Source organism: Typha latifolia, chromosome 10 (genome assembly GCF_019914945.1).
Source record: "Typha latifolia isolate L0001 chromosome 10, TyphaL0001v2, whole genome shotgun sequence".
NCBI lineage: Eukaryota > Viridiplantae > Streptophyta > Magnoliopsida > Poales > Typhaceae > Typha > Typha latifolia.
Window position 1 is genome coordinate 1471155 of NC_133095.1, and position 14455 is coordinate 1485609.

The 14455-nt window shown below is 38.7% G+C and overlaps 3 protein-coding genes across 3 annotated transcripts; all 3 read left to right on the forward strand.

Moving 5' to 3' along the window:
* The first annotated feature begins 962 nt into the window (after window positions 1-962).
* Window positions 963-8090, forward strand: LOC140796285 (D-lactate dehydrogenase [cytochrome], mitochondrial). Its single transcript, XM_073149246.1, has 18 exons — window positions 963-1332; window positions 1420-1513; window positions 1602-1702; window positions 1924-1972; window positions 2522-2614; window positions 3126-3240; window positions 3546-3606; window positions 3739-3775; window positions 3861-3922; window positions 4384-4480; window positions 4595-4669; window positions 4845-4953; window positions 6100-6209; window positions 6447-6509; window positions 6756-6835; window positions 7004-7134; window positions 7390-7433; window positions 7741-8090. The coding sequence occupies exons 1-18, from the start codon at window positions 1082-1084 to the stop codon at window positions 7858-7860; spliced, it is 1692 nt and encodes a 563-aa protein (XP_073005347.1). The 5' UTR covers window positions 963-1081; the 3' UTR covers window positions 7861-8090.
* A 324-nt stretch (window positions 8091-8414) lies between these two features.
* On the forward strand, window positions 8415-10844 carry LOC140796286 (strigolactones hydrolase CXE15). The gene is made up of 2 exons (XM_073149247.1): window positions 8415-9982; window positions 10507-10844. Exon 1 carries the CDS (start codon window positions 8884-8886, stop codon window positions 9871-9873), a length of 990 nt encoding a protein of 329 aa, XP_073005348.1. The 5' UTR covers window positions 8415-8883; the 3' UTR covers window positions 9874-9982; window positions 10507-10844.
* A 1226-nt stretch (window positions 10845-12070) lies between these two features.
* LOC140796022 (strigolactones hydrolase CXE15-like) lies at window positions 12071-13341 on the forward strand. The gene has a single exon (XM_073148859.1). The coding sequence runs from the start codon at window positions 12129-12131 to the stop codon at window positions 13101-13103; it is 975 nt and encodes a 324-aa protein (XP_073004960.1). The 5' UTR covers window positions 12071-12128; the 3' UTR covers window positions 13104-13341.
* The last annotated feature ends 1114 nt before the right edge of the window (window positions 13342-14455 follow it).

Consider the following 14455-nt stretch of genomic DNA (forward strand, 5'->3'; position numbering starts at 1 on the left):
GTGACGTAATGACTCTCCTGTTATTATAAAGATCTCAAGGCAAGATGAAAAAGTGATTTTATGCCGAGTTTTCTAATCCCCCTTTAAAGTTGAAGTTTGGACGGTGCGAGGCACTACACCATATCAACAACAATGCCTCTTAAAATGGTTTGGATCAGACTAACTCTATGATGTTAGTTAATATCATACTAACAAAGTTAACTTAAGGGTTTACATCAAAAAAAAAAACAAAGTTAACTTAAGGAGAAAACACACCACGCGGTTCTATGAGCACGGATGACTAAGCTTTTCTTTCATGCGTTTAAGAGTAAAGTATACTTTGTACCCCTAAATTATCACATATTGTCACTTATTATACTTTTTATTTTTGTTAGAATTACACCCTTCTCTGATTTCTTTTTTCGAAAAAGATAATATTTTATATATTAACAAAACGGTTACAATTTTATATACTAACTTTATAAATTTGAGATTAGAGGAGTCAGTTTTAAGCCACAAGTTGGTATAGTCAGACTAACGTACGTTGAGGAGTGTCTCCCTGAAAGCAATTAATTGCCTCTGCTGCGAGAGTTGATCTGTATACTACCATCAGCCCCGATGGATGATGAACCCAACCCATGGTTCATCACAATTTTCTTTGATCCAACTAGTTGAGGCAGTGATCCGAGTACTAGCCGAAGCAGGATTAGGTTTCATATGTGAGGCTCATAACCGAGCATAGTATTCATTTTTTTAAGATAAGAGTACGTAGCCGTAAGTTGTGGAGGTCTTCTCTTTTATTACTGAAAGTGGACCTTATTTTTATATTTCTAAATATACCAAAGTAAGACAGCGCAGCCAAGAAAATAGAGAGAGTGACGCGTTTATAATTCTCACTAAATAAAAAATAAAAATAAAAATAAAAAAAACCTGTTTATAATTTTGAAGAAAAGCTTACCCAGGTTAGCCGCAATCTCGCGGTCGAACCAATAAATACTGAGAGGAAAAGACGGGACACACTACTTCTTCCTCTCTCTCTCTCTCTCTCTCTCTCTCTCTCTCTCTCTCTCTCTCTCTCTCTCTCTTACTCTCGCTCATCGCCATGGGCTTCTTCTCCACCTTCTTTCGCCTTTCCTCCTCTTCCTCCTCTTCTCGTTCCCATCTCCATCGAGCTCTCCTCCGCTCCTCCCGCTCCATCGGCGGCCAAACCCCTCGATCCGACTCCAGGAACCGGCTCCTCTCTTGGTCCGCTGCTCTCCTCCCCCTTGCCGCCGTCGCTTCCGCCGGAACTCTAGCTCTCGATCTCGATATGCGCTCCAACCCTGCGCTCTGCGACTCCGGTCTCGATCGCCAGTCTGTCTTCTTCCTCACTTGTAGCTCTTCTTGATCCATTTCGTGATCGCTTCCTCTATCGATCTTTTCTTTTCCTTGTGTATCCAGAGTTGGAAGGAAAGATAACACTGAGCTACTGGTTAAGGGTTCTCACAAGGAGGTCCCGAAAGAATTCATAGAAGAGTTGAGATCCTTCTTGCAAGTAATACAATTCTCTCTGCGTCTCTGTTTCTGTTGATATGTATGTTGTAGAGTATAGATATATTTTTTTTTAAAGATTAGATTGACAGGATAACATGACATTGGACTACGACGAGAGGTACTTCCACGGAAAGCCGCAGAGTAGCTTCCATAAAGCGGTGAATGTTCCGGATGTCGTCGTCTTTCCAAGGTACGGTTCTTCTTTACGTTCTTTTTTCTATGATTTGTTAATTTAAAATTTATGTGTCTGAATCCGCATAATATTTTACCTAGTTTAGCTGCAACTTTTGGTCTGCAATTCGTGTATTAATTTGCTCTTTAATGCAGTAATTAACCACCGTCCAAGGGTTGTGATGTATTCTGCTTTCAGGATATCGCTAACCAATTCTTTGAATTTGTGATGCAATGCAGGTCAGAAAAGGATGTGCAAAAGATCGTAGTAGCTTGTAACAAGTACAAGGTGTGATCCTGCTCCTCTTTTCTTTTTGGTAAGAAAAGAAAATGTAAGAACAGGAAAGTCTTACGACTTTGACAAGAACTTTAGTTTGGCCTATCATATTTTTTCCGATAAGAATGACCCCATGCTTCTAACCGAAGGTGCTGCTACTGATCAAGGATTAATAATTGATTTGTTGCCACATTCCCCTTTGTAATCTATACAAAATATGCATGCCAACTGATGTTGGCCGGCAGGGTTTTTGTTGTCCCTGATATCATATAGACTGGCATTAAATTCAATCTGCATACTAGATTGACAGAGGTCTGTTTGTATCAGAAGCAACTCAACACCCTAAATACAGTGAATCTCTTGAAAACTCCATGTATAACACTTTAATGGAGCATATGCAAACTGCCATGGTGCCGTGGTTGTCACACTTGGCATGGAATCCATGATTTCTAACATCTATGTGTTTGCCCAATATACAAAAGAAGACTACTAGTTTGAATTCTTAATTAAATTAAACTCATCTAACTAAGAGATTGAATTACGGTTTCTTTCTGGAGGCAGCTTCCAATTGTACCATATGGTGGAGCTACATCGATTGAAGGCCACACTTTAGCTCCTCATGGAGGTGTATGTATTGACATGTCTCTGATGAAGGTAAGTGTCATATCTCGTAGTATAGATTTATATCCCAAATCTAATTATGATTCACTGGAGAAGCCTTACTTATCATTACGATTTTATCTTATGTACTTGTGTCAAAAAGCAGGAGATGAGTTCTAGCACTTGAATCTATAGTCATAGCTTAAACTAGCATTTTATTTTTGCTAATATGTGAGAAACCTAACGAGATCTCTACCTGTGAAATGTGGTAACTGATTCTACATGAAACCTAGCTTGTTTTGTGTGAACACAGGCTCTAGATAAGCAGTCAACATTGGTTATACTTTGTTAGCTCTAAATAACATGACATGATTTATTTTATTTGAAATCATATGTCTTTGTTGTTTTGGTTTGTTAAATAATTTTTTTTCCTAGCTTCTAACAGTAGTTTTTTTGGCTTTGCCTATAAAAGAAACAGATTTTATTTATATTTGGTGGTAATTTTATTTGTTGGCTTAATATCTCTATCTCAGGGTACTTCTTTTGATATATTATTTTTCTACAGAAAATCAAATCAGTGCATGTTGAAGACATGGATGTTGTTGTTGAACCAGGGGTTGGATGGATTGAACTTAATGAGTATCTGAAACCCTATGGTCTATTTTTCCCTCTTGATCCAGGCAAGCAGACGATTATATGTATTTCAAAAATATGAACCTGGGATTGGTACTAGCTTGGATATAGCATTAACTATCTCCCTATATCTAGTATCCTACCTGCATCTTCTCTCTACTCTTGCTGGTAGTGCCTTATCAATAAGTTTTCAGAAGATGCTTCCAAGGTTAAGAATTGGTTATTAGACATTGACTTTTTTGCTGAATCACTATTTTATTCCTAAGGATAGCCATCTAAAATGAATGAGACACTAGTTACATGACTTTCACTATGTTGGTGCCTTCAGCAAAATATTAGTTTTTACCTGCAGGACCTGGGGCTACTATTGGTGGAATGTGTGCTACTCGCTGTTCTGGTTCTTTGGCTGTAAGGTACTTCTTTCCTTCCATGTCCTATCATTAAGTTTTGGTTTTTTGCAAAATTGTTAATAGCTTAAGGCTTAAACTGCCTTATAGTATATATATATTAGCTGCGAATTTGATAATTTATCTGCTCATTATTAGGTATGGAACTATGCGGGACAATGTCATCAATCTCCAGGTTGTGTTACTCATCATTTTATTTTTCTTCTACATTTTCCAATATAATTCCTTGGTGTGTATCTTAGATTCTATCCGAATTGCAGGTTGTTCTAGCAAATGGGGACATTGTTAAAACTGGTTCTCGTGCTAGAAAGAGTTCTGCAGGGTATACTCTTGGATCCTACTGATGAATTACTTTTAGATACTCATCTAATGTCTGTCTTGGCAGTCTACCCAATACTCAATTGATTTTTCTGGGTTTATCCTGGATTACATATTGTTGTTACTTATTCAGAGCAACTATAATTGTTGATGTATATAATTTATTATGCATCAACAATTATGATGATAATCTAAATGTAGGAGGTAAATAAGCCCATTGAACATTAAAATACAAATGATGCTGCAAATTGCTATTTGCTAAAAATAACAAAAAAATACAAATATCTAGTGACACTATTTAAGATTTTTTTCTCGTGCTGTTTAAAGTTTCTTAGGACAGTCTAAAGTACATGTTTATGATAATTCCGTGTGCACCTTAATAAGATCCGATACACTTGTATTTCATTTTTTTCAAACAGAGGGGAATTATACTATAATATTAACCTTTTATGTCATTATATGTAGATATGACTTGGCTCGGTTGATTATAGGAAGCGAAGGTACTTTGGGGGTGATTACTGAAGTGACTTTACGGCTTCAAAAGCTTCCTTCTCATTCAGTGGTATATCTTTTCTTTCCTGCTTCATCATCTATTTCTGGCTAAGATATATTTTCTTGTCTTGCTGGATGTGTTTGAACTATGGTTATATTTGGCTTAAAATATCTAGAATTTCAGGTTGCAATGTGCAATTTTCCAACAGTCAAAGATGCTGCTGATGTTGCTATTGCAACAATGCTTTCTGGTATACAGGTTGAGTTTCTCTCCTGCTGGATCTCTACTATTCTTCTCCATTATTTGTTCTTGAAATGATTTTTATTATCAGTTGTTATTTGGAGTTACCTGAATGTATTTAGTTCATAACCAGAGTAAGCTCTTCTGTGCATCAATACAATGTGTCTGATTCTTTTCTCCTTTCATTAAGTAGGTTTCAAGAGTTGAACTACTGGATGAGGTTCAAGTAAAGGCAATCAATGTGGCTAATGAGAAAACTTTACCTGAAGTTCCCACCTTAATGTTTGAATTTATAGGCACAGGTAAGGTACAAACTTGTTTGATTTGTCTAATAGATATTTGTTTATGAGATGTAAGGTTTCGAAACTCAGTATCGGAATCGGGATAGGCCGCCCAAGAAAACAATACGCATTGGTCGTATTGGCAATATCGACTGTTTGCATCGGATCAGACTATTTTTTAATTAAGTAAATTCTAAATATTATTAAAAATATAATTTTAAAAAAAAAATTAAGAAAATAAAACTTTAAAAAACCATATCTCTCTTCCTCCCCCCTCTCTTATTGCCACAAGCCAACTTTTTTTTTATGATTTTAATTTTTTTTCTTACTTCTCTCTCCCTTCTCTTCCCTAATCTCTCTCTCCTTCCCTCTCCCTTTTATTGTAGCATCCCGCAACTTCTGTTGTCCTCCATTTCTTCTCTCTCTCCCTTCTCTTCCCCTCTTTTTTTATCCTTCTCTTTTTCCCTCTCACCTCTCTCTCTCTCTCTCTCTCTCTCTCTCTCTCTCTCTCTTTTCTCTTCCCCTATTTTTTCTCCTTCTCTTATTCTCTCTCCCTCATACTACTGCAGCCAACCTCTCTCTCTCTCTCCTTTTCCTCTCTTTCCCTTCGGCACCCATATCAGGCGGGATCAGCCAAAATAGTGTTCCACGATGATATGAATAAGCTTGTGATTATATCATTATATAGACACACTGGATTCCCAAATCCTTTTTTGGTATGGTAATGGATTACTGTAGAAATTATGGTATATTATGCAGCAAAAATTAGTACTTTATTCTTCAGGATATAGTGAGAAGTATAGTTAACAAGAACATAACCAACAAACACATGGACTGTTGTATGACCATATTATGTGAGGCAGTTTTTATAACATATGGGCATGAATGGTTCTATATTACTTTCAAAACTCGGATTTAATACAGAAAATCTAATGGCTATCCCTCTTCCATAAGCATAAATTTGGGTTGGTACACCATTCCTTTTCTACCATTTGTCCATTTAGGTTTACTCCCTCTTCCAATCTTATGGCCGCCCTTCTTCTATTCTACCTGAAGTCTGACTTGGTCAACCAATTGCGCTGTGGATAATATTCTACTTTTCTTACAGTGATTCTTAGTTGCTTCATATTGATATCTTTGTCTCTCTTCTTTTTTGAAAATAATCAGAAGCATATGCACTGGAACAGACATTGCTGGTTCAGAAGATTGTTTTGGAACATAATGGGTCCGATTTTGTCTTTGTGGAAGATCCTGATGCTAAAAAAGAACTTTGGAAGGTCAGCAGACAATTCTTAAATATTGTAGACTTGCATTTGTATGTTGAAATTTGCATTTATCATTGCTGTTTAGTGTTTCCTCCATTTAATCTTCTTGTATGATTAACAGAAGTACTTTTTTCCTTTTTATCACTTGTATAACAGAACTTCCCAACTTGTGCATAGTTTCTGAGATAAGCCGCAATGTCATCTTCTAACTCAATGAGTAATTACATTTTACGCATTCCTTTTATGCAGATGAGGAAAGAGGCACTTTGGGCTTGTTTTGCAATGGCACCTGATTATGAAGCAATGATAACGGTTTGCCATGATACTGCTTTTAACTGTTTCCTGTTTGAAAATAGCTAGTCAAACTGTATTAGTTGCAGCGCAAAGTTGAATGCAAACGCTACATATAAAATATATTACCCGTTCTTACTAGACAAAGATGTAACACATTTCCTTGTACATTATACTTCTAAAATTTAGCAGGTGTACCAACTTGTATTGTAGTGTCACATGACTAGTTTCAATTAGCTTCCTACTTACTGCTTTCTCCTTCTGTAGGATGTTTGTGTTCCATTATCAAGACTCGCAGAGTGTATATCAAAGTCAAAGCAGCAGCTTGATGCATCACCATTAATTTGGTATGTTGTTTTTCCTAATTTTTCAGCTGAACCCGGAGTAAGCTTGAGCATGTCAATGCCATATATCTAATTAGCTGATGAATATTACAAATGTTCTTCCTTTTGGCCTGAAAATACAATTACTCTTCCGGATATGTAATCACATTTATGGACCCTTTATACTCCCAGCACGGTCATTGCTCATGCTGGGGATGGGAACTTCCACACAGTTATCCTATTTGACCCATATCAGGAAGAACAACGAAGAGAAGCAGAGAAGCTGAACAATTTCATGGTTCATACTGCCTTATCGATGGAAGGTACATACATTATTTTGGAATATCAGGACTTGGTTCATCAGTGGTTGCACTCAGCCACCTTTTTTTATCTCGAAATTGCCTGACATTGTGCATTCATTCAATTGGTGTGCACGATCGGAGTAGTCACTTTATGTGGAGTGGTATCAAGATTTAGAACCATTTATCTTGTAGTTTCCTGATTTAGATATTTTATTATGGTGATGATTATAATGAGATGTGATGGTTGTAACTGCCTCTAATTTGACTGTTACACAGGTACGTGTACTGGAGAGCATGGTGTTGGTACCGGCAAAATGAAGGTACAACCTGCTTAATTTTCTGGCATCAATATTTTACACCATTCAAGTTTTTCATTGCACAAAAGACAGCTAAATATTGTGATACTTATATTTCATAATATGTGAATAATTGCTGATTTAGAAGTGCATAAAAGTGCATAGGTTCAACTTGGTCGGCATGGTTTGGTACTAATTGTTCCGTAGAAGCACCTGAAGCCATCTTAGATTCTTAGATCATATTCTCTTTTATTCCTTTACAAAAGTATTAAATGCTATCTTCTCCCGGCATGTGTTCACTGAAATCCCTATATATATTTTTTCTTCCCAGTACCTAGAAAAAGAGCTTGGAATCGGTGCATTGAGGACAATGAAAAGAATAAAGACTGCTTTAGATCCAAACGATATCATGAATCCAGGGAAGTTGATTCCTCCTCATGTGTGTATTTAGTGTAAAACATCTATTTATCCAACTGTTTTTGGGTTTCAAAACATAATATTATGTTAATCATAATAAAATTTGTAACTGAGAAAATTACCTCCGCACCAATAATGCCAACTTCCTATCTGTGGTTGTATGGCTTAAAGGCCTACATCAGCTTTACCAGCTACTGTATCTCCATGTTTCTTCCAACTTTCTTTTAGTGTCAATCTTATTGATAATATATGTACTTTCCATCATATGCTGATGAAATTGAGACCTACAGCTAGTGAAGTAGCCAACTGAACAAAGGGTAATGGATCGGAAGATAAAGGTTTCAATTATTTCCTCGTTTTTAGGTGGTGTTTGGTCATAATTTTCAAATTGATTTAGTTATGCTCATTTTTAAACTTGCATAAGAACGTTTATTCCAGTTTACGCTATTATGGTGTATAGTGTTTGGTTGTAAATCAATATACTGTTACAATAATTATACCTGACGTGATAGAAAAAGTAAAGAGATATTTAGCAAATTACCAAAATAATTTTTTATAGTGGAAGGACTAGGAAAATAGAGAGGGAGAGATTGAAATGATGATCAATCAAAGTGATGCTTTCTAAGGGCAAAGTACTGATTAAATTTTGTTGATAAATATATAATATTAAATGAAAGAAGAGAAAAAAAGAGAATTACGTATTAGTAAATTAATATTGAGATAAATTATTATTTAGATACTAAACTAATATAGATCGCACTAATTAGTAGATGATAGGTTGTATGATATCCTTTGTCTCTTCTAAAACAGGAGGATAAACTTATTAGTCACTGAAAATAAAGTTAAACCTCTTTCGCTGGCCTCCACGTCACCCCCCTTGTCCCTATTCATCTGGACAGCCATACCAAAGCGACATCGTACTTTCCAAACGACAACTTCCTCCCACCCACTTCCACCTACTTCTCCACTCCACTCCACTCCCCTCCCCTCCCAGACTCTTCCCCTTTTATATAAATCCGAGCACCCCAATTGCTCGTTCCGATCACTCTAAGTCGCCATGACCACTCCTCCTCCTCCTCCTCCTCCTCCTCACGAGTTCGAAGAATGCCGCGGCGTGCTCCGCGTCTACAGCGACGGCTCCATCGTCCGCTCCTTAAACCCTAGCTTCCCCGTCCCTGTCGTCGACGATGGCTCCGTCGAGTGGAGGGACGCCCTGTTCGACCCCACCCACGACCTCCGCCTCCGCCTCTACCGACCTCGCCAATCCACCTCTGCCAAGCTTCCCGTCTTCTTCTACTTCCACGGCGGCGGCTTCTGCATCGGCTCCCGCACCTGGCCCAACTGCCAGAATTATTGCTTCCGCCTTGCCTCGGACCTCTCCGCCCTCGTCGTCGCCCCGGACTACCGTCTCGCCCCCGAGCACCGCCTCCCCGCCGCCCTCGACGACGCCAACACCGCTATCCTCTGGCTCCGCGATCAGTCAGAGTCCGACACGTGGATCTCTGAGTCAGCCGATCTGGGTCGAGTCTTCATCTCCGGCGACTCGGCCGGGGGGACCATCGCGCACCACCTCGCGGTCCGGTTCGGATCCGGATCCGGCCGGGCTGAGCTCGGCCCGGTCCGGGTCCGAGGCCACGTGCTGCTCATGCCCTTCTTCGGCGGGACCCAAAGGTCTCGGTCTGAGGCGGAGTGCCCTAAGGAGGCGTTCCTGAACCTGGAGCTCAACGACCGGTACTGGCGGCTCTCGATCCCACGCGGCGCGACGTTCGACCACCCGATCGCGAACCCGTTCGGGCCTGAGAGCGCGGATCTCGAGGCGGTGGAGCTCGAGCCGATGCTGGTGGTGGTCGGGGAGAGGGATCTGCTGCGGGATCGGGCGGTGGAGTACGCGCAGAGGTTAAAGGGGATGCGGAAGCCGGTGGAACTGGCGGAGTTCGGAGGGCAGCAACACGGTTTCTTTACGATCGCCCCCTGGTCCGAGCCGGCCAATGAGCTGATGCGGGTTATTAAGCGGTTCATGGATCACAATGGTGGTCCGTCAAATTGAACCGGGTTCGGGTCAAGCTTACATCATATGCCCAGTGTCGTTCTCTTTATGAGCTTAGTCGAAGATACCAAGAGTAGCACGTCTATGTCACGTGTTCATATCCACAAAGGTACTAAATAAGTTTAACAGTCTTCGATTATTTCTCAATTAAAAACTGTAAATATATTCAACTATTAGTGCTTAAGTATGGTAGTATTTCAAGCTAATTAAAAAAAAATTGTGAAAATAATAAATAATCAAGGGTTATGTTCAAAACTAATTTCAAGCTAAGCATGAGCAGATGGCTAGGAGTAGGATCCCAATTCCTGTCTTTATAAATTTTTAGCTAATAGACTACAGAGGTCCACTACATATGGTGGTATTTTCCAGTGTTTGATGTTAGTAGAGAAGGTATATACGATAGTGATAATTAAGAAGAATGCTTGGTTCTTATAATTTCCCACCTGGCAAATATTACCATGATAATTACTCTTGAGCCAGCTTTATTGGAATTCTTCTCTGCTGTCATGAGTGGCATCTTCCTCCCATCTATTTTTTTAAGGTCATTCATTCATTTCTTTCTCCACGTTATGAAAAACTATTCAACAAAGACATTTGTGCATCTTAGCTAATTAACCAAAGTTCTTGGCAAAGCTTGAAGCAATTAATGGACTACTTGGGGCTGCGAATTAAGCTCGCGGACAAAAGGATGGATAAATATTTCCACATGAAAGAATAAGCCAAACTATATGGAAGGTTTTTGTCAACGAATGTTTGGAAATAAATGCACAATTCCTTGTATCAACGCCGTGGAAGATGAGAAAGATGCAATCGAGTCTCCATTCTTGGCTACTTGCTCTTCTTCTCAATGTATTTCTCATAATTGTAAATGATCGTAGCCCATGCACAGTGAAAGAACTACTGATCAATGCCTTTCTTAGACCGTTATCTCTTATAAATAGAAGAGGATAATTACTTTTCAACTCTATAAACTATTGTTTATTTCATATAAATCCCATTATTTATTCTCAACTAAATAATATCTCGTCGGAATTTGACCTTATTTTTTTTCCTTTTTATTTTCTGGCTATTATGTAATCAATTTTAAACACTTTAAAAGCCATTTCATCAAAAAAAAAAAATAATTTAATTACTTTTTATTATCTCAAATGAGCTGGTGTGGCAGAAGTTATCACACTACTTTTCTATACATACTTATTTTTTACGTTTAAATACATCATCAAGCTGAGTAGTTAAGATAGACTTTTTTTTTTAATAAAATTAGACTTTTAAATTTTATTTACCAAAATAATTATACTCTAAATTTAATATCAAAATAGCCTATTTTACTATAATTCTAAGTATAACACTAAACTATTAAGAGTTTTATTCAGCTATAAGTTGGAATCAAATAATAATTTTAAGCCGCAAACTGTGCTCAGAATTATATATAAAAAAAATCAAATCTCTTCCAATTTTTTTTTAATAAAAATCTTAACTCTTGCAGTTGTTTATGATGTTTTGTTTTATTTTATTTTATTTTATTTTTTCATCGTTCATGAGATCGAAGGATAAATATTGATTAGACAAAGAGCCAACTATTTCTAAATATAAAGGCACTCAGGCTTCACTAAGTTTTTAGCTGTCTAGTCTAGGCTTCAAGCCATATGCGTCGTCTTCGAACTATACGTCGTTGAGACCCGCTCCAAGTCGTTGCATTGCTAAGCTATTCCTCCAAGTTAAATGTACTGTCGAGCTATCAATCTAATCGAGCCAAACTACTAAACCACTAAACCAACCGCCAAATAATTTTTTCATAATATTATTTAGAGTTGGATTTAAACTTTTAGTTATGGTAGGTTGGTTGTGATGTTATTTTAAAGAACATATAGATCCCATTTTGGTGCATGGCCTATTTGGGTATATAAGTTTTAAAAAGGGCTAGTTTAGTAAAAAAAAACTCGTTAAGATATTGCAATATAAGTGGACATAAATGCGTCCTCATGGGCCAGAGCGACAACGTCAACGTCCCATCGCATGCTTCGCACCCCATTCTTTCCAATAATAATGCCCATATTTTTAGTGTAGAGTTGACTGCTGTACCGTACGCCTCTCTTACCCTTCTTATAATACTAATTATCAGATTAGTCTTATTCTAAACATTTTCTAAAAAGAGAGTCTTTATTTTTAAAATAAGATTATTATTTCAAAATAAGTGATCGAGGCTTATAAAATCCCTATCCCATCTCTCTGTCTCCTCCCACGTTGCCACCAAAATGTCTCCTCCTTCTCTGTCTCCCCCATACGTGGTCGAGGACTGCCGCGGCGCCGTCCAGCTCCTCAGCGACGGCACCGTCCGCCGATCCCCTGACCCTATATTCCCCGTCCCCGACTCCGACGACGGCCGCGTCGAGTGGCGGGACGCCCAATACGACCCCGTCCACGACCTCCACCTCCGCCTCTACCGCCCCCGCGTCGAGGAGAAGGAGAGGGAGAACAAGAAGCTCCCTGTCCTCCTCTACTTCCACGGCGGTGGATTCTGCCTCGGCTCCCGCACGTGGCCCAACTTCCACACGTGCTGCCTCCGCCTCTCCCTCTCCCTCCCCGCGATCATCCTCTCCGTCGACTACCGCCTCGCCCCCGAGCACCGCCTCCCCGCCGGTATCGATGACGCAGCCGCCTCCCTCCTCTGGTTCCAATCCCAGTCGCAATCCGACCCTTGGCTCGCCCAATCCGCCGATCTGGGCCGCGTCTTCGTCTCCGGCGACTCCGGCGGCGGCAACCTCACCCACCACATGGCCGTCCGCTTCGGATCCGCCGGGCTAGCCCCTCCGATCCGGATCCGAGGCTTCATCCTCCTAATGCCGGCCTTCGGCGGAACGATCCCCACCCAATCCGAGCTCGAAACCCCCCCGGACGCGTTCCTGAGCCGGGAGATGGCGGATAGGTACTGCCGCCTCGCGCTTCCGCTCGGGGCGACGAAGGACCACCCGATCTTTAACCCGTTCGCGCCGGAGAGCCCGAGCCTGGCGGCGGTGGAGTTCGGGAAGGTTTTGGTGGTGGTGGCAGAGAAGGATCTGCTAAGGGATGCGGGGCGAAATTACGCAGCGAGGTTGAAGGAGATGGGGAAGAAGGTGGAGTTAGTGGAGTTCGACAAGGAGCAGCACGCCTTCTTCGTCCTCGATCCGTGGTCGGAATCCAGCAACGAGGTGGTCCGAATCGTAAAGCGATTCGTCGACGAGGAGGTTTGATATTTGATGCCTTTTCTCTATCCCAAGGGCATGAATAATAGTGAGAATAAATCGGCAGTATGATAGTATATTCTATTCCGATTTCGTTATTTTATCCTCTTTTTTTCCATTTAGTATAATCTGAATAATCTTGCTTCTAGCCTGGCATAAAGCCATCAAAGGCATGTAATAAGAATGTTTATGAGTCATCTAGCCCCTTATAACAGCTAAATATATTATCTTAAGTTTATAATATAAATATGATTCATTATGAATTATAGAGTTCGACATCTTATATCACACACTAACTTAATTACTAATTTACTATTGATATTTATCAAATCTAAAAAGTATTCATTTTCTTTATCTCTTTCTTTACTTTATAGCATTAAAGTTAATTATTACACCCGTATTTCAGAATACAGGTGAGCATAAGAATAATTATTCTTAAAATAAAGATTTTATTTTGATGATAATAAAGAGGAATAGATATTCTAGAATTGATCTTATTCTTAAAATACACAAAGCTAAAGATAGTTTTTGACCAAACCAGTATTGTCTAAATATTTATTTTAGGTTTCATCTTAAAATAGTTCAGGCGAAAAATAATATTTAGGTAACTTTTCTAGAGCTTTTAAATTTTTTATATAAGTCAGCTGATTTAATTAGTACTTTATATTTAAAAAACTTATTGTTTGAGTCAACATTTTTCGAAAACACTTAAATTTGAAATGAGAAAAATAGGGCAAGAATTCAAATAGTCAAAAACTCGTTAATAGGACTGAGAGTTAATGTGATTATATTAATATCTGTGTAGTTGGGTAGACCCATCATAATAGTATAAGAAAATCACAGTTGGCAATTATGTATTCATTAAATATAGGCAAGTAGCAAGGCCTTGATTGAATGTCATACATACATAGACAGCCCAACGACTAGTTTAGATTGGATGTGCTGGAATCTAACACTTGCCGAATTGTATATTTGATATGTTTATGACTCGTTTGTCCAGAATCCAAACTTATTTTTCGGATTACTTCCTACTATAAAGGCGGTGGAGAGGATCGGCTGGTTATCTACTTTAAAAGCACCTATTATTTTATAGAGATTCTTTTGTATTTATATCTCTTAAAATTGATATATATATATATATATATATATATATATATAATATTAAATTTTTTAATTTTTATATAAAATACCTCTTAAAATTCTTATTTTTAATGAATAGATTATTATTTACGTACATTTTACTTTTATTTTAGCACAAGTACTTGTTATCTTATATATTTAATACTAATTTTTTATTATTATTTTCTCCGTGTGAACTAAGTGTAAAACTTATTCTAGAGTTGTTGCTCTTCCTCGTCTTT